The sequence below is a fragment of the Equus quagga genome, chromosome 13 (assembly GCF_021613505.1).
Source record: "Equus quagga isolate Etosha38 chromosome 13, UCLA_HA_Equagga_1.0, whole genome shotgun sequence".
Lineage (NCBI taxonomy): Eukaryota > Metazoa > Chordata > Mammalia > Perissodactyla > Equidae > Equus > Equus quagga.
In genome coordinates, this window is record NC_060279.1 from 75,439,507 (window position 1) to 75,459,552 (window position 20,046).

The following is a 20,046-nucleotide window of genomic DNA, read 5'->3' on the forward strand; positions in this document are numbered from 1 at the left end:
CGTGCGGGCCCGTCCGAGTGCGCGTGCGCGGCGGTTGCCGGGGCGACCCGGGAGGCGTTGGGCAGCCAACGACGTGGGCTGCAGTGGCCTGCGGGGAAGGAAAGAAAGCGGGGCCCATCTGGCGGGGCTGGGGGCCGTAGTGACCCCGCGGAGCCGGGCTCCCCACTGCTCTGGGGGGCTCGGTGTTTCCGGAGTAAACATGCACCCCGAGGTCTCGGAGCCGGTGGCGGACGGGGGAGCGGAGCAGGACTGCGCGCAGAAGCCGGTTGTGGAGCCGGGCGGGGAGCCGGGCGTGGAACCGGGCGCGGATCTGGGCGCGGAGGAGTCGGCCGGTGACCACGGGAACGCAGGCCAAGGGGACCGCAAGGAAGGTGCAGACCACCGCCCCAGGGAGGAGAGGGGGGCGACGGGCTGCTCCCACAACACACCTGATCTTCACAGCCGGCGATAACAATAACAATAATAATAACAATAGCAGCCCCCGCTATTAAACGACGCGTGCGCAGCGCTCACCGCGTTTGAGCCATACGCCTGCCCTTTGTAGTAGGCCCTCCTCCCCCATTTCATGCAGACGAGGAAACTGAGGCTTAAAGGCTCCAAACAGATTACCCTCAGCCAGTTAATGACACAGTAGACTCACGCCTGGACGGCCTGACTCCGGAGGCCAAGCCCTTACCCAACACACCCTTCTCTACCCACCACCCCCCCCAAGTTTTTAATGTTTTGAATTTATCCCCTTCCCACTATCGCCATGTCAGATCAAAAGCTCTCTCCCCGTCCAGCCTGCACGCTATGTCGGTGCAGGACATCCAGACCGAATTTGCAGCGTTCAGTCCAGTGCCTGACCCGTGGCAGAGGTTCTGGGGTCAGCGGTGACTCCTCACTAACGTTTCCTGGGATGGGCTGAGAAGACAGGCTTTAGCGTCTGCTGCCACTTGGCTTGGGGCCCTAAGGGAAACCTTTTAGTGACTAAAGAAACTGATTTATGTTTCAGTTTTTGAACCGAGTCAACAAACTTGAGCATCAACTGTCCGGGTGAGCCCCGTATAAGAAGCCGTAGGGAAGCTGTGTTGCTCTGTGGAAAGACACAGGCTTTGGAGGGTTCAACTCACAGAGATTGCAACTCTGCAACTTGCCAGCTTTATGGCTGTTGGCCCAGAGTTTACAAGCTCGCTCTGGGGCAGTCTCCTGGTCTGCCGAGTAGCGATAATTATACAGGGATAATTATAGAGTTTCTGGCATACAGTGGGCCATTAATAAATGGTAGCTCTTGCTATGAATGTAATCAATCAATTACTATGTATACTGAGCACCTCTTCTTTATTTCTTCCACAAACCTTTTTCTGTTGCCTCTCGTGGCTGGGCATTGTATGCAGTGTGAAATGGGAAAGTGTAAGGCGCAGGCCCACACACAGTGTTTAATCTCGTTCAGTAGACCACACAAACACACAGAAAACAGCAACCAGCAGCCCTTAAGATTAAGTGCATTTGGACTGGCCAATTTTGACTGACCTTTAAATGAATTAAGTGCACTTGAATGTGCTCATTTTCTTTTTACCAAAGATATTTCCACCGTTTTGGTTTCTTTTTGTGTGTTTTGTTTTTGTTTTGAGGAAGATTAGCCCTGAGCTAACATCTGCCACCAATCCTCCTCTTTTTACTGAGGAAGACTGGCCCTGAGCTAACATCTGTGCCCATCTTCCTCTACTTTGTATGTTAGCGGACGCCTACCACAGTATGGCTTGACAAGTGGTGCATAGGTCCCCACCAGCAAACCCCAGGCTGCCGAAGGGAAACATGTGAACTTAACCACTACGCCACTGAGCCGGACCCTTGTGTATGTGTGTTTTTTAAAGAACCTTTAGTGTTTTGGGTTTTTTTTGAGGAAGATTAGCCCTGAGCTAACATCTGCTGCCAATCCTCCTCTTTTTGCTGAGGAAGGCTGGCCCTGAGCTAACGTTTGTGCCCATCTTCCTCTGCTTTCTATGTGGGACGCCGCCACAGCATGGCTTGATAAGTGGTGCTAGGTCCGCACCCAGGATGCAAACTGGCGAACCCCAGGCCGCCAAAATGGAACGTGCAAACTTAACCACTGCGCCACGAGGCTGGCCCCCAAGAACTTTTTTAAAAGAACAGATAATGTTATAAGAAACATCCGTGTATCACCACCAAGAATTGAAAATGATTAATATTGTTATCATATTTACTTGAAGTCTTTTTTTTAATTAAAGAAATAAAACATTTCAGATAAATTTGATGTTCCTTTTGCCCCCTCATTCCTAGTTCCATTCTCTTCTCCCCTTCTCCAGAATTTTGTATGGATTCTTCCAATCACTTCTCTCACTATATACATTATGTGTCCTTAAACAAAGCATAGCATTGATTTGTGTACTTGTAATATATATAAATGGTATCCTGTGCTTATTATGAAACTTGTTTTTTCATTCCATATGTTTCTGAGAATTATCCATGTTGATTGGGGTAGCTCTGATACGTTCCTTCCCACGGGAGAATAATAATTCATTGTTTCATTTAACCAGTCCCTGTGGATGCACATTTGCATTGTTAACAGTTTTTGACTGTTAAAGGATCGCAGACATGAATCTTCTGTGCCTGTACAAGAGCCTCTATAGAGGATCTACTTAGTACTTATCAACGCCTGAAAAACTGTTACACATTTAAAGAGTGCTGGTGTTCCAGACTAAAAGCACACAGTGACTGATCAAGTTGAAATTGGGGGGATTTTTTTTTTTTTTTTACCTTTCTTCATCTCTATAGAACCAGTCTCTTATTTTACAGAAACTAACGATCCTAAGGAAACAAATGCGGGTCCTTCTGACACAGCCTACCAAAATGAGCAGAATCAGAGTGGAGACAGCAGGTCAGACGGCTGCTTAGCAAACCAAAGAGATGACAAGGAAGATCGCGGCCCCAGGTCTGTGGGCATGCTGCTGCCATTTATAAGCACACATTTACTGAGTCGGGTAGAGGTGTGAGCACCCCTTTGTACAGATAAGGAAACTGAGGCTCATGGAGATTAAATAGGGTCCCAGTGTCTGAGAATTAGCAGTGGAGTAAGGCCGGTGCTGCCTCTGGGGCCCCACTGACCACAGTCTACCCAACTTTGATGCCAGACCTGGAGAGAGAAACATCAGCAGCTCCTGATGACACTATTAAAAGTGTTTTTATGAGAACATACATTGCAATTTTTAAGAATACTGAAAGTAACAAATATTGGACGAGGCCCCGAAAACTACACACACACGCAAAAATGAAGAACTTAAAATAGTTATCAGGCATATGTGATGCTGTGGAACTTGGGGAAGGAATGGATATGGTAAAGAATTTTTGGAATTCTTTTCTAAATTTCTAAGTTCTTTTCTAAACTCTAAAGAATTTTTGGAAACAGCTGACAAGTTGAAATACATTTCTTGTTCATGTTTTCGTTCAACAGAATGACTAAAAGTTTCCTGCAAAAACTCTGCAAGCAACACAAGCTGTACGTTACCCCAGCACTGAATGACACGTTGTATTTACACTTTAAAGGTCAGGATCTGGGAATGGAGATGGCTCGTGATGGGTGGAAAGACTCTAATGGGATAAAAAAAAATTACTTGCAGGCATCATCTGGAGTTCCCAAATCATATTTAAGTATAAATTTCAGAATTTAGTGGAGATTTATGGAAAAGCAGTAATATTTCTTTGAAAAAAAAGTCTTACCTAACCAGAGTTCATAAAGGGGGCCACTGTGACTCTTTGCACACAAGGGAAACACTTTGCCATCTTTTATTTTCATTTTCTAAAGGACTCATGGTTTTTCAGACCACAGGCTAGTTGTAAAGAGTTTGGGCTTGGGAGGGACGTGCTGTGAAGAACTGAAGACTAGTGTAGAAAACAGAAGATGAGGGTGACTCAGAGCGCAGAGGCATGAACAGCGGCATCCCCAAAGGCTCAGGGTTGGTGTCCAGTATCACATAAACTCACACTCAGGTTCATAGACAGGGCTGTTCCTACCGGGAGTCAAGAAGAGTGACACTCGGGGTTGAATGTGGGCTGGCCCGCCTGCTCCATCAGCGGTTTATGTGTTCCTTCGTGTAGTCAGGCAATGTTTGCTGAGTGCCTTCTGGTGCCTGGCACCGTGCCCAGTGCTGGAAACACAGAGATGGATGTGGCAGAGATGCCTCTGGGGTCCTGGGGGACGGGCAGCCACTGGGATGAGTGCTGTGCCCAGGGAGGGACTTGAAGGGCTCCGGCAGCACAAATTCCTTAAAGGTTGGGAACGACTCCTAACTGGTCTCCTCGCCTCCATGTTTCCCCCTCCAAAATCCTCCACCCAACGTCTAGGCGTAGTGGTGAATAAGACGACTTAGGAGGGCAGATCCCAGGGGACCAGTGGGTGAGACGGAGTAGGAAGAGTCAGAGAGGTGGAAGAGCTGAGGGAGAGCTGGGCCTCTGTGATCTAGTGCTGTGTAATAAAGTATCCCCAAACTCTTTATCTCTCACTGTTTCCGAGGGCCAGGAATCTGGGGGTGACTTGGCCGGGTGGCTCTGGCTCAGAGTCTCTCAGGAGGGTGCAGTCAAGCTGTCAACTGTTTGTTTTCCTGACCTTAAATTCGGCTCATAAAACTAAAAAATAAAATAAAACCAAGACCCGCAGTTTGCACCAGCTTCAGGCTTAGCTGGATCCTGGTGCTCATTGTATACCTCCATGAGGCTGTTTCTCTCCATCTCTTGGCCCTGCTTTGCTCTGGTTCTTTTCAGGCTGGTCACCCCTCACCTCCACTCACTCCCAGCCATGAAGGGAAGGTGGCTGCTGCAGCTCTATGCTCCGCCTTACCAGGCTGGCAATTCCAGCAGAAAGACTGCCTCCTTCCAACGGAGCCAGCCGACTCCCCAGGATTCATCAAAGTTGGCCTCATTTGACTAAGTGTGACCAGCCCGGAATGAATCATCGTGACTCTGACTGGCCACCAGAGAGCCATGGGGTAGTACCAGGAGAGGGATGTTCCTCAAAGAAACAGTGGCAGTGGTGTTACTAGAGGAGGGAGGTGTGAATGTTAGGCAGGCAGGCAAAAACAAGGGTGACCCCTGTGCCCCTGAGTGTGTGGGAGCTTAAGGGAGCCCTTCCCCCTCACTAGGTTTCGATCGCATCGAGAACTTGGAAGAGTACACGGGGCTGCGTTGTCTCTGGCTGGAGTGCAATGGAATACAGAAAATCGAGAACCTGGAGGCCCAGAGGGAACTGCGCTGCCTCTTCCTGCAAGTGAACTTGCTTCACAAAATCGAGAACCTGGACCCTCTGCAGAAACTGGACGCTCTGAACCTCAGCAACAATTACATCAAGACCATCGAAAACCTCTGTGAGAATGCTCCACCGGGGGTCTTTCTAGATGCCATTACGTCCCCCACTTGCCCCTGGGGGAGGTTTAGAAATTTGTATTATGTGCGAGAAACATTTTTATACCGTTTTGTTGCCTACCTCTGCTGACCTCCCCTTCCAGCCTGTCTGCCAGTCCTGAACACGCTCCAGATGGCCCACAATCACTTAGAGACGGTGGAAGACATTCAGCATCTGAAGGAGTGTTTGAAACTCTGCGTCCTTGACCTTTCCCACAATAAGCTGAGCGATCCCGAGATCCTGAGCATTCTGGAGAGCATGCCCAATTTGGTAAGACACACGCACACAACTTGCATTGTATTAGGCTCTTTAGCTGTCAAATCTCTTTTCTCTTTACCCTCCTTCCTTCCTTCTTCCTTCCCTCCTTTCTTCTTGCCTTCTTTCCTTCTTTCTCACTCTTTTCCTCTCTGTATTCTTAGCTGGATTATCTTGAAAAGTCAGGGGCCATATCGTTTCACCCACAAATATTTCAGTGTATCTCTGACAGATAAGGACTATTTTTTAAAGCACAATTACAACACTATTATATCTAAAATATTATAATAACTATATTTAATACCCAGTCCACGTTCAGTTTTCCCCTTTTGTCTCAAAAATGTGTTTTGCCTGTTGGGTTGTTGAAGTCCAACCAGATCTGCACATCATGTTTGGGTCACTTGTCACTCAGATGTCTCCTGATCTGCAACATTCCCCTTCTCTGTTCCCCCGCCCCCCCCCCCCCCCCACCCATTAATCTTAGAATCCGGGTCCTCCCTCTGGGGGTTCGCCACATTCTGGATGTGGTCAGTGTCATCCTCATGGTGTCATTTCACATGTTCTGCTATACTCAGTATTTCTTGTAAAATGATGATGGAGCCAGAGGCTTGATCAGATGCAGGTTCAATATTTCACTTTGGGGTGTGCTTTGGTTCACACCACAGGACACGTAACATCTGGTGGACTCTCTTGTTACTTTCAGAGTGATCAGTGGACTCAGGTATTTCAGCCTGATCCAGTCGTGATGAAGTTCCCCGTCGATCTTTCTCCACTCGTTTCAGCAGCCACTGATGAACACTGCCTCTGCGCGTTATTTCATTAGCAATCACAAATGACCACCTTCTAATTCTCCTATTCCTTCTGCATTTATAGCTGGAGCGCTTCTACAAAGAAGAACTTTCCCTCATCAACTAGCGGTGCCCTAATATATAGTTCAAACTGAAAAGGCCAAGATAAATGTCTGGTTCTTCCCTTTTATTTATCAATTTTCAGAAAACTGAATCAAGAACCTTGGAGCCTCTAATAGGGACAAAGAAGTGTTTTTCATTTTCAAGATCATTATGAACTCATGGAATTATATACACAGTGCTTGGTATGGTTTACCCCCTGTTGTCATTTTAACGTTGAATGTTCACATGGTCCCATCTTCTGGCCTGTGTGCAACCCCTCCAAACGGCTCCTGTGTCCTTTCGACTCAACTCCAGTGGCCTTTGGTGGCTTCCTTGCTCTTTATTATGTGTGTATGTATTATAAATAGTACACAAAACCCTTGAGTTCACTGTTTACTGCTTAGGACATGGATAAGTAAAGAAAAAGTGTGTCAGTTTAAAGAAAAATAGTAAGCAAATCATAGTTCAGGAGTAAGTTGCAGAGCGAACCGTCAAGAAGGACTAGTTTAGAAATGCCGGCACATGGCAATGATGCGAAGCTGTGTTATATCATAATACTTGTCCTTTCTTTCTTTCTTTTTTTTTTTTTTTGCTTGGCTGCCATAACAAAGTACTACAGACTGGGTCACTTAAACAACAGAAATTTATTTTCTAATGATTCTAGAGTTTAGAAGTCCAAGATCAAGGTGTCAGTAGGGTTGGTTCCTTCCGAGGCCTCTCTCGTTGGCGTGTAGATGGCCGTCTGCTCCCTGTGTCCTCACACGGTTGTCCCTCTGTGCATGTCTGTGTCCTAATCTCCTCTTCTTATCAGGACGCCAGTCATATTGCATTAGGGCCCACCCTAGAGACCTCATTTAATCTTAATTACCTCCTTAAAGGCCCATCTCCAAATACAGTCACATTCTGAGGTGCTAGGACTGGACCATATGAATTTTAGAGGGGCACAGCTCAGCCCAGAGCAGAAGCAGTCTGCCTTACAGTTTTTTAATGATGGTTTTAAAATTCGCCACACACCACACACCCCTTTAGTGCCTGCCCCTGGGACACACTGCTCCCACCACCCCAGCCCCCCCAGGACAGGTCACTTGAAAATATAACAAGAGTGGTGAAGGTGGTACGAGAATGAAGTTTGGGAAATGCTAAACTAACTAGTTTATAATATATTTATTTTCTCCAACAACAAAAACCACTTCAGATATGCAAAGTATTTCATCAGTTTGACTTTAAATGGTTCACCCACATATCACTTAGTGGTCACCTTCTTTGAGTTTCATAGGCAGGAGAGGAGGTGACGGTATTTAAAGATAGGGGTGGCACACTGGCACCACTGCATCCCTTTCTCCTTCCTGGTCCCAACTTGACATCCAGGAGATCTGTCGGCCTGGCGAGATAGGCCCTCGTAGTGGGTAAGCAGGCACTTTCCATCCTTTTCCCTGAGTCATTGCTTCTTATCTGTCTAGCCGCCGTGTACGTTTTCTTAAAATGGGTCCTGGCTGGGAAGGAGAGAACAATCAATGAGACTGAGATTAATTTCGGTAAAAGAGGTGGGTGAGCAAAATGGATGTAATCACTGCACTGGGAAACGGCCTCTGGAAAGGTTTTCCGATGTTGTTCTGGAAGGACAATGAGACTGAGGATCTGAAGTTCGAGCAGAAGAAAGGGCCACCCAATAATTAGGACAGTTCCGATGGCACAAAGACAGTGAAAACCTTCTGGCTTTTCGTATAAAGTCGTCAGGACATGATTGTGACACTTCCTTTGCGCTTAAGGAAATACATTTTGTTTATTTATTCTTAGAGCACAGCACATGTGAAATATTTGAATCACATCCATATTTTAGTAATTAATTTGGTTCTGCCTGTGTGCTTACAGCGAGTACTGAATTTGATGGGAAACCCAGTTATTAGGCAGATTCCTAACTATCGAAGGACAGTCACTGTTCGACTGAAACACCTAACATACCTGGACGATAGACCAGTCTTCCCAAAGGACAGGTAAGAAGAGAAAGCCTTTTGATCGCATTCGAAAATGTAATAGTTGAGCATGCTTAATAGTAAACATTTTTAAGATTCTGACTTTTGAGCGTTTTCATACATCATTAAATATTCATTGGAAACAAGTTTAATGGCTATGTCATTGTCCATAATAGGACATTCCCTTTTTTGGACACTTATTCATAGATTTTTCATAATCCTTTGATAACTATCCTTGCATATAAGTCTCTGACCTTGTTGCTGATTATTTCCTTGGGACGGAATTCTAGGAGTTGTGTTATTGGATTAAAGAATGTGGCTTGAGCCTTTTTAAAGATGCTTATAAATATTTTTTAATTGTTTTTGAGAAAGTTTGTAACAATTTATAACTTCACCAGACATAGGCATGTAAAAGAAACCTTTGCCAAGTTAACTGATGAGTGAAGATGTTATCACGTTTTAAATTTGCGTTTTTGGATAACTGATGAGGTTGGTCATTTTTACCATCTTTGTGAAACGTTTATCTTTCCTCCTCTATGACACTCCATTCATGATTCCCTCCCAGTTGCCTTTTGGGGGGCTTTTTCCTATTGATTCATAAGAACTCTTTTTATATTAGGAATATTGAACCCGGACTGCCATGTGTGTTGTCACTACTTTTATCCGTGTTTTTAATTTACCTTTTAATTTAGGTCACTATTCATCCTAACTTAGAATAAAGCCTCAGTAATATGAACTGCTTGAAGGGGAATTTTGAATTATACAGCATTTAAAAAGAAATGTAGCTGGTAATATATTTTTAACTCACAAATTTAAGTCAGACTCACAAATATTTCAGAAATGAGAGCTTCTGTTCCAACTAGGTGAGAAAGCAAGAAGACCTGCTTCTGGGAAGTTGGCAGAGCCGCACCCAGTTCCCTGGGTATCTGGCCCTGGGGGTGGCAGGGGCCAGCGAGTGGGCCAGCATACTCATTTCAAATTCCAGCTCTGCAGCCTGGGGTTATGTTCCCTTGGGTGGGCTCGCTAACCTTTGAGCCTCACATTCCTCATCTGTAAAGTGGGGACAACAGTTGCTGTCAGAGTCCTTGTGAGTACCTGTGAGTAACATGTGGGCTTGTTACTCACAGGCTCATAGGAGGAGTGAGCCAATGGGAGTGGCTGGCACTGGGGCAGTGCTGACCAGCAGGAAGGGTAAACAGGGATATGAGCCGGACACTTCGCAACGAGGCCCACTGCCTTTTATAGTATCGCACGACTCCAGTTCAGAAGTCAGACTCAGCTGGGCTTGGACCTCATTCCACCACTCACTAGCTGTCCCACGCTGGGCACTCGCTGTTCTTCCTGCCTGGGATGTTTTTCACAGGTGTTTGGAGGTGTCTGCTCACCTGTCATCTTATTGAGATCTCCATGACCGAAAACCGTATCTAAGGAGTACCTTTTCCACCTGATTTCTCTCCTTAGACTCACCAGTCTCTGATCTGTATTTGCTTCCTTGTTTAGAGTCTGTCTTCCCCATCAAGGGGCAGCTCTAACAGAGCGAGCCACGTCATCTCTTACGTGACCTGCTGTATCCCCAGCCGCTAGAGTAGCGCCTGGCACGTGTCTGCTGGATGAATGCTCCTAGATAAAAGGGTCTCAGGCTTTCCCACTGATGTGCTAAGTGGACCTGAGCACAGTTTATTCTTTTTGGCATCTTCTGTCTTGGTGACTTGTGGTCTCCTTCTGCTAGAGTATCCGTTGCAAAACTCTGCCTCACAGGTTCCAAATACCTTCTGTACCTTTGGTTTTCCCAGCAGGGATTGCCTTCCTCTCTCTAAAGTTAAGCCTCATATTTTTAAACTAGACTTTTAAATATATATATATACACATGCATATATATATACATATATATATATATAAAACAGCTTTATTGACATATAATTCATATATAAGTCATCCACTTAAAGTGTATAATGCATGGCTATTCACAGAATTGTGCAACCATCGTCACAGCAATTCTAGAGTATTTTCACCACCCCACAAAGGAACCCTTACCCACTAGCAGTCACTCCCCCTCTCCCCACCAGCCCCTGGCAACCACAAATCTACTTTCTGTCGGTATGGATTTGCCTGTTCTGGACGTTTCGTGTAAATGGACTCACACAGTATGTGGCCTTTTGTGTCGGGCTTCCTTCCCTCAGTGTGACGTTTCCAAGGCCCATCTGTGTTACAGCCTGTGTCGGAGCTTCACTTCTTTAACTGCAAAATAATATTCCATTTGGCTACGTCACATTTTACTTACCCATCAGTTGATGGGCATGTGTGTTGTTTCCACGTTTTCGTTATTATGAATAAAGCTGCTCTGGTTATCATGAACATTCACGTGCAGGTTTTGTGGGGACACATGTTTTCAGCTCATTTGGGTAAATAATTAGGAGGGTGGTTTTGAGATCATACGGTGAGGTTATGTTCAGCTTTGTAATTGCCAAAGTGTCTTGCAATGTGGCTGTGCCATCCTGCACCCCCCCAGCAGTCAGTGCGAGTTCCTGTTGCTCCACATCCCAGCCCGGCACCTGCTGCTGACAGTGTTTTGGATTTTAATTTAGCATTCTAATAGGCATTATGGTACCTTGTGGCTTTAATTTGCAATTCCCTAATGTCGTAGCGTGTTGAGCTTCTTCGCCATCTGCCTGTCTTCTTTGGTGAGGTGTTCAGATCCTTGGCCCACTTTTTAATCATGTTGTCTGGTTCTTTTTATTTTTGAGTTTTAATAGTTGTTTGTTTGTTTGTTTTGGATACAAGCCTTTTATCAGTTCTCTTTCTCGCAAATATTTTCTCCAGTCTGTGGCTGGTCTTCTTCTTTTAAACTTTGCCCATTTTTAAGTTGTGTTGTCTTTGTATTAATGAATTATAAGAGTTTTTTATATATTCTAGATACAAGTCCTTTATCAGCTATATGATTTGCAAAAATCTTCCCACATTCTGTGGGTTGTCTTTTTACTTTATTTATGGCATTCTTGCACTCCAAACACTTTTAATTTGGATATAGTCCGATTTATTTTTTCTTTTGTTGCTTGTGCTTTTGGCATCATATCTAGATGGCTTTGCAAACCATTAGACTTTATTATTTATTTATTTTGCTGAGGAAGATTCACCCTGAGCTACCATCTGTGTCAGTCTTCCTCTATTTTGTATGTGGGACTCCACCACAGCATGGCTGTTAATGAGTAGTGTAGGTCTGCATCTGGGAACTGAACCTGGGCCACTGAAGCAAAGCACGCAGAACTTAACCACCATGGGTTAACTTCACCAGCCAGGGGCCAGCCCCCTAGACTTTAAAGATTAAAATGTACACGTGTTAACTTTTATCCTTGCAGTCACATGTCCTATGTGCCTTTAGTTTGATTTTGGGGAAAATGAGCAAGTTTGATCAGAGAGTATATGTTTCGAATTTACTTTTCACCTGTGAAAATTCAAACCTCCCTGATTTCTGTTTCTTTATTTATCCTTCTAAACAGAGCTTGTGCAGAGGCCTGGGCTAGGGGAGGGTACGCAGCTGAGAAAGAAGAGAGACAGCAGTGGGAGAGCAGAGAGCAGAAGAAGATCAGAGACAGCATCGAAGCCTTAGCGATGCTCAAGCAGCAGGCTGAGGAGAGAAGACGACAGAAAGCAAGCCAAGAGAAAGGTATGCGCTCCAGATAGAAGGAGCAGCCAGAGCTCGAACTCATCTTTCCTCTCTGGGATTTGTGTGTGTGTGTGTGTGTTTGACTATTTGCTCACATACCTGTGGATCCATCTGTACTTAGCCTCAGCCACCTGCCAGGAACAGGGAAGAGCCCTAACAATTACGTGCAGTTTCAAACTGCTTTTAGAAATTAAAACACAATTTGTTAAAACGGCCTCAGTTTTCCAAAATAAATGACGTATTAGTTTTCTATGACTGCCATAACAAATTACCATAAATTTAAGAGCTTAAAACAACACAAATTTATTATCTTACCACAGTTCTGTAGGTAAGAAGTCGACACGTGTCTCACTGGGCTAAAATCAAGGCGTCAGCAGGGCTATTTTCCTTCTGAAGGCGCAAGGGGAAAATGCTTCCATGTCTTTTCCAGCTTCTAGAGGCCGCCTGCATTCCTTGGCTTATGGAGCCTCCCTCCCTCTTCAAGCCCAATGGGACAGCACCTTCAAATCTTTCTCTAGCTCTGGCACCCCTGCTTTCCTCTTTTAAGGATCCTGTCACACACTGAGCCCACCCAGATAATCCAGGATCATCTCCCCATCTCAAGATTCTTAATCTTAATCACACCTGCAAAGTCCTTTTTGCCATGTGAGGTCACATATTCTGGGACTGGGATGTGGGCATCTTTGTGGGGCCATTATTCTGTCTACCACAGATGTGTCTTATGACTTCATGTCGAAGCGATATGGCATTGTACTGATTTCCTAAGTACCACAGCCGGTGCCATTAACGCAGTAAAAGCAGTGAGCATGTACACTGGGGCTCAGTCAGCACCCTTGATGCCTTCTTTCAATCAGAGGGTTATGGTAATCTTGATTTTTTCATTGTTATTAAGATTTTTCATTACTACAATTGTCCTTTTAAATCTAACATTTTTCTGCACACAGAAAGGTCTCTCTGCCCATATGGGGGGCCTTTATAAATAAATAGAACTCTGCACACAACCCTTGGGGGCAAGCTCTTCTACACAGGTGGAGCAGCGTGCAGACACTGTCACAGATTCGGAGAGAGTGAGAGGGTACGGTTCCGCCTCCTCCAAGGAGCCCCCAGTTTCCCTGGGGAGGCAAAGAGGAGGCCCAGATACCCAGGTTTGGAATTAAGCTGTAAACTGGGAAGTCTTATAAGGTTGCCTGGGTTGGGTGAGATCATATCAAGAAGGGCCTTGAAAACTAGCCTTGACCTGGAAGGTGGCAGGAAGTCGTGGGTTATGAAGAAGATGGCCACTGTGGAAGCGATGTTGGTGGCAGGAGCTTGAGGCAGGGGTGATAGAGGATAAATGCGAGGGTACAGGGTGGTCCTGCACTTGGGGAGCCAGGCAGGCAGCTGCAGCTCCCCTGTTGGAGAGAGACCTTGTGTGCGAATCTCCATGGGAAAGCATGGAGGCCCCTGACCTTTTTTTTAATTGAGATGAAATTCACACAACCTAAAACTAACATTTTAAAGTGGCAGTTAGTACATTTACAACATTGTGCAACCACCACTGTTAAGCAGTTCTTTACTGCATCTCTGACAGCTTCCCCAGTGCTCAGTCTCAGCAGTTTGCTGGTGTCCCCAAGAGATGTGCAGACACCCTTGTCCTCCCAGGACGGTGCCCAGTTCACCTTTGGACTTCTCTTGTTCAGGGGAATTGCCACCTGACAACGTGGAGAACGTGGATGCTGGTAAGGAGGGGAAGGAAGAGCCTGGCGAGGATGGAGAGAGGCGGCAGAAAATGGAGCTGTTTGTCAAGGAAAGCTTCGAGGCCAAGGATGAACTCTTCCCGGAAGAGTCGAGTCTCCTGGAGGAGCTGCCTGCGGATGTCAAGGGAGAGACTGAAGGCCCAGAGCCAGGAGGGGCACCCCCAGCTGAGGCCCCTACGCCGGCAGCCGTTGGAGCTGCCTGGGAAGGTAACAATACTGCGGACAGCACAGGTGCTGGCCCTGGTGGCTCTGGCAGGAACCGCTGCCTCCGGGTCAGCGTCTGTGCCCCCTGGGGCTGGCTTCCACTTCGGATCACTGTGTCTGTAAGATAAAACACGCACGTCGGCTCATTATCTAGAGCAGCTGCCCACAGAACTGTGACGGGAGCCGCGATTACATTTTCTAGCAGTCACGTTAAACAAAGTAAAAAGCAGCGGGCAAAACTACTAACAGTATATTTTATTTAACCTGAAATATCTAAAATACAATAATTTAAGTCAATATAAAATTATTAATGAGACGCTTTACTTTTTTTTGCGCTAAGTCTTCAAAATCCGGCACATCTCAGTAATTCGGATGCTAACTTTTCAAAGGCTAAAGTGAAATATACTCCTACTAAAAGAAGCGAGTTGTTTTAAACTGCTTCAGTATTTAAATTTATTAAAAATGAACACATGTACGGCTCAGTAGCCATCTGCGGCTCTGGGTACCATAGTGGATGATGCAGATCTAGAGAAAGAAGCCCCCAGCAGGGTCTAGCCAAGTTCCTCGGGTCCTGCCGACCAACAGATAAACCCAGGACTGCCCGGGATGCCGCAGTGGTGGCTGTGGCTGGTGGGGCTGAGCCCAGGCCTGGAACAGGCCCGTCCACAGGGCCTTGGGAGACGGGAAACATTCTGTCTCCAGCCAGAGCAGCATTGGAGGTCTGTCTGGGAGTTGAGCTGGTCTGGCCCAGAACAGAAGGTCCCCCACAGCGAAGGTCCCTACTGTCTGAGAGAAGGACCCCTGGTCTCCAGGCCAAGGAGGCCAGCCAGAGGGTAAGGGCTACACCCAGGGCGCCAGGAATGTGTGACTATTCTTTCCAGCGAAAGGATGTGGACAGAGCAGACCATCCTCGACGATTAGCCCAAGAGAGCCCTATTTTAATTAATCTTCAAGATCATGCTGGCTCCATCCCACTCCCCACCTCCAAATAGTGCTCCATTAGTCATTTGGATTTATTATCCCCTGCTTTTGTTCAGTAATATCTGAAAAATCTATCTCAGAGCCTAGAGTCTTTAACAAAATGTATGTGGGAAATAAAAACAACCTTAGGAAGGGGGCGTAGGGAGATTGACTGTGTCTCTGGTGGCTAGAGGGGAAGCAGAGTGTGGTCGTAATTAGAAGTACTGAGTTCAAGAAGCCATGGGGCAGCCAAGTGGAGAAGACCACGGGAACTGGGCCTTGTGAGCAAAGGTCAAGAGGGGCCAGGCCACCTCGGGGTCTGGGGTCAGCCACAAGAGCCACCACGGAAGTCCTCTGCCCCCTTCCTTGTTTCATTCTAAATTGGTGCCCCAGGGTGGCATGGCCAGCACTCAGGGTGGACACATTGAACCTATGTGTGATCAGAAGAGTTGGGCCACTAACCTCTAACATCCTAATGGAATCCATGAGAGTGAAGAGAAAGCGGAGAACAGGACCCGAGGTACAGCCGTGGGAACCTTGAAGAGGGGGGCCTGGAGGAAGAAGCCTGTCTCGATTCCACATCCCCAGGCAACCTTGAGCTTGTTGGACAGGTGTCCCTGACACTGGTGCAGTGGGAGGGGCGTGTGCCCTGCCAGGACCAGGCAGCCCGGGGCGGGGAGCTGAGCCCTCCCAGACACGGCTGTGGAACGTGAGTCTCCCGCTGGCCTCTTCTCCATCTCCCAAGTTGGCCTTTGAGGCCATTGGCTTTTTTGGTCTCCTTGCCCATCCATCGTGCCTTTTCCAAGGTTCCTGTGCATTCTGCATCCAGCCCTGGCTGGTACTTTCAGCTCATTTGTCATCTCCAGGTTACAGAAAGGGGGCAGCTCTTTCTTCTCCTTTCTTAGTAGCTATAAGCCTGCCCTAAGCTGGACTCCCACGACTTCTGCCATAGGGGCTGGCCTTTCAGACCTGAGGAGGGTTTTGTCCTTTCTCTGCTCCTGGAACCCATCTTAACCTTGGCTTGTCGACCTCACCACTACGTGTAAAAGTAACTCCAGAGTTGTTAACTCTTTGTTGTTGTTCCTTAGAATCGATGCCCCAGATCGTGGCCCCTGCGGGCGCCTCAGATACAGAACTCAATGGAGCTGAAGACGTGGGGACCCTCAGCCTGGAGACGGAGGTGCAGCACTTCATCGACGTACGTACTTGCTGCATCGGGAGATGAGTGTCTGCCTTACCGGCGGTATCAGCTCAGATACAAACTGCAAAATCCTCACCGCCCGCAGTGTGGGCCCCGACTGGCAGGCTGGGTAGCCCCTGGAGCGGTTAGAACGCAGACCGCCCGGCCCCGCTCTGCTAAGCCCGCCCAGTGGTTCACAGCTGTGCGCACTCAAGTCTGAGAAGAGCCGGCCCAGTGATGCCCTTGAACTGTATCTGCAAAGCCCTGATTTGTTTTCCCCGAAGTTGTTACACTGCACAGCCATTCTGTCTAGCTGGCCCTACACGAAATGGTTGAGAAAGTCACATTTTGTCATCCGAGCCTTAATCCTCCTTGGACAGCCGCCCAGGAGCGGCTAACGCCATCTTCCTGTGCTGCCACTGCTCCGGCTTCCTGACGTGACTGTCCAGTGTCTGTCCCCCGGGGCTGCCTCACCTTGTTTTGGGGCCGCCTCCCTTGTTAGCTGAACCAGCGTCTCATTGCTAACTTCACAATTGCACGTGGATCAATAAGAGTTAAACTGAGCCTGGTCAATTTTCAGAGCAGGTTTCTAGTTTTCTGGGCCTGTGTATACTAAGAAACAAAACTGGGCAATTAATCTGTAACTTTTGAGAACCAACTGTATACACAACCACCAATAGCTAATACTTATTGTTCTGACCCTGCCTGGCACTGTTTTAAACACATCTTGTATTGATTGATTTAACCTTCCGATAACTCTAAGAGGTGGGTACTATTATCATCCCCATTTTACAAGTGTTGAAATTGAGAAACAGAGAGGTTAAGCAACTTGCCCAAGGCTACACAGCTAGGCAACAGTGCAGCAGGAATACCAAGCCAAGCAGTCTGGCTCCAGAGTGCATGCACTAACCACACACTATGCTGCCTGCCTCACATGCAGGACCAGTCGCTATAGATGAAGAGCCCCAAAATGACGACACGCAACAGTCCAGCCCTCTCAGTTTGGGGGAGGTCTAAAATATATTCGTGTTATACCACGTAGAATTCTCAGACTGAGTGGTACACAGGAGGTGCGCTTGGTTTGGGCCCCATCGGTTCCCCTGATGAACTGGCTGTGTCTCTGATGACAAAGTGACACGGAGAAAGACGCAGGGATCCCCCACACACATCACAGCTTGCACATCTCTTGCACTGGTCAGGCCCAGATCCTCGAGGCGCGGCGCGTAGGTTCTGAGTGTGCACGGGGTTGCTCCAGCGGTGGGGGGCACCTCCCTCCTCCCTTCTCCTCCTCACTTTTCTTGCACAGAACTCAGGCTTCACTGACTGCGTAGATACTTTAGTCTCCTGTCCGACGTGCAGGGTCTGTCCGCCCTCCTGGTGACCCGGGCTCACTTGCTCTTTCAGGATCTGCCTGACTTGGAAGATGTTGATACCGGCGAACCTTTGGAAGACCCAGACAAGGTCATCTCACGCGTCCTCCCGCTTCAGCGTCATTCCTCCTTCCCTCCCAGTCTTGTCACTGACAAAGCGCATCTCCTGGACTTGAGAGTGGGATGCTCTGTGACGAACACACTGCACCCCATTTTCACCTGACAGCTCTTGGCTGTTGCTCTTCTTTAACATTTTATGATTAACCACTCGGGTTTTCTTGGACGTTTTGTCAGTCATGTTTAATAACTATGTACTCTACATAATTACCTGACAACATTTCTTTGTCCTTGGGATGTATTTAAATACATGTGGCCAGGTTAGGCTATGCTAGCCAGAGGCCAAGGCTCAGAGGTGGGCCTGTTCAGGGGCCCATGGGTGTTGGTGTAGTGGGAACAGCGTGGGCAGAGGGGGTGCAGCGTGGAGACCCAACAGAGCGTGGGGAAGGAGTGCAGCCATAGAGCTCACCACGACCTTGGGGGCTCAGAAACGGCTGGCCAGGCACTGCCCATGCTGGGGCCTGACTTTCCCAGGGCAGACAGCTGTGCCCCCTCGGCCTTTCTTGTATGTGGCAACAGAATATTCTGCGATAGATAAAATCACAGACTTAGCATTGTGCATTTTAGAGTGACTATTGTGAAAACAGAAATGTTGGAACACGCCTTTTTTCCTTTTAACAGAAGATGTGCTTTCCAAAGATTACAGCCATCTCGGGCTTGAGTGATGACAGTGACTCTGAGCTGGACTGCACCTCCCTCCCACTGCTGGAAGACGCGTCCACGGACACCCTGTCAAACATATTCTCCATCTCCAAGGACACCTCCAGGAAGACTGAGCTGCCCTTTCTGGACATAGTCAAAGCAGCAGCAGAGGGGGACTTGGGGATGCAACGCGGAGACACCAAGTCCTCACACCCACTGGTCCAGGAGCTTGACGACCACGGGCCTTCAGAGCCACCACCGATGCCCACGACCTGCCAAAGGGACACATCACCCCCTTGCACCGAGGACGGGGACAGTGACCTACTTTCAGCCTCTCCTCCAGGTAATGCCACTCTGCTTTCAAGATCACAGGGGCCGAAAGCTCTGAGAGTGGGGAAATGAACTGTCTACTCCCCAAACCCAGAGGGGGGCCTCTGCCCTTGGAATCCCGTGTTCTCAGAGAGGGCCATTCATGACGGACACGGACGCCGCTGCAGATCACGCTCCCAAGTTCATGCCTCTTCAAGGCTGCCACTTGCCGGTTGCTGGCCTGGGCCGCCGCATTCCCGGCGGGCAGTGGGCATCGCCAGGGCTGCTTATGGCATGCGGATCTTGGCCATTTTGTTCAGCAGGTCCAGGCAGGACTAGGGAGCCTGTGTTTCACCCCCTTCCTCCCCCTCCCCATCCTTAGCCTTTCCAGACCAAGGCTTCTGAGGGGGGGAGGGGACCGGTGAAAGGCTGAGAATGTGGGACAAAACAAGGGCCAGAGCTAGGCGGAGGGTACGGGCCCTCCACGTGAAGGTCCAGGATTTGGAGGAATGACATGCGAGACGCCGCTGGCAGGGAAGGCAGGGTCCCCAGGCAGGGCGCCTGACTGGGTGGGACGAGTGAGGCCACAGGCTGGCCCATCAGCCTGGCCCGTGCTTGGGGCCTGTGCACAGCTGCCTTGGGGGGTCCCCATCAGGGCATCTGCTGAACAGCCGTGCCTGTTCTCACCCAGCACTAGTCGGCACCAGATTTCTTTCTGAAGGCCAGCTTGCGTGGTTGACTCAAGGCCTGCACCCGGGAAGAGATGAGGGGTGAGCAATTTCCCAAGAATACTGAGTTATCTTCTCTCCTGACTCTCTAGGAAACGGCACTGAAAAGGATGAAGCGCAGCCTGAGACGGAGCCCAAGGAGCTGGCAGAGCCCAAGGAGCTGGCAGAGCCCGAGGAGCTGGCGGAGCCCGGGGCGGGAGCAGACCGGGAGGACATTGAATTTAGCTTGGACTGAACCTCAAGGGAGTCCCCACCCTTGCACTAATGGACAGGGAGCCGGCGGCTGGGCCAAGGCCTGACCCCCGACCCCTGCGTGCAGGTCACCCCCTGGCTGGGCTCCCTTTCCTTCCAAAGAGCGGCAGCTCCTGCGAGCGCTCGGCGCCTCGGCTGTGACACGTGCCCAAGTCGCACGGCTCACTTTCCTGCTCTGGCAGCCTCTGCTAGTGTGGGACAGCGCTGTGTTCCTGATTCTCCAAGCATAACCGACTCCCCCGGTTGTCTGCTATAAATTGTATGCTGCACTGTCTCATTTGAAAATTATACAAATTTTAGTATCCATGGCAGATGAGGTGTTATTGGGTTATTTCACATCCGTGTGAGTCACGTGATTCTTTTCATCC

General features: G+C 48.2%; 1 protein-coding gene across 1 annotated transcript; it reads left to right on the forward strand.

Annotated features, from left to right (window-relative positions):
• The first annotated feature begins 65 nt into the window (after positions 1–65).
• Positions 66–19,965, forward strand: DNAAF1 (dynein axonemal assembly factor 1). The gene is made up of 12 exons (XM_046683274.1): positions 66–371; positions 2,800–2,935; positions 3,455–3,546; positions 5,139–5,360; positions 5,502–5,668; positions 8,416–8,537; positions 12,014–12,180; positions 13,860–14,123; positions 16,169–16,278; positions 17,665–17,721; positions 18,369–18,732; positions 19,519–19,965. The coding sequence occupies exons 1-12, from the start codon at positions 200–202 to the stop codon at positions 19,659–19,661; spliced, it is 2,016 nt and encodes a 671-aa protein (XP_046539230.1). The 5' UTR covers positions 66–199; the 3' UTR covers positions 19,662–19,965.
• Positions 19,966–20,046: the final 81 nt, after the last annotated feature.

What these genes read in the sequence shown, in the direction of transcription:
- DNAAF1 (XM_046683274.1), top strand. Translation starts at nt 200, where the DNA reads ATGCACCCCGAGGTCTCGGAGCCGGTGGCGGACGGGGGAGCGGAGCAG. An exon ending in AAGGAAGATCGCGGCCCCAG is followed by an intron (nt 2,936 to 3,454) that starts GTCTGTGGGCAT and finishes TTCGTTCAACAG; the next exon opens with AATGACTAAAAGTTTCCTGC. An exon ending in CGTTGGAGCTGCCTGGGAAG is followed by an intron (nt 14,124 to 16,168) that starts GTAACAATACTG and finishes GTTGTTCCTTAG; the next exon opens with AATCGATGCCCCAGATCGTG.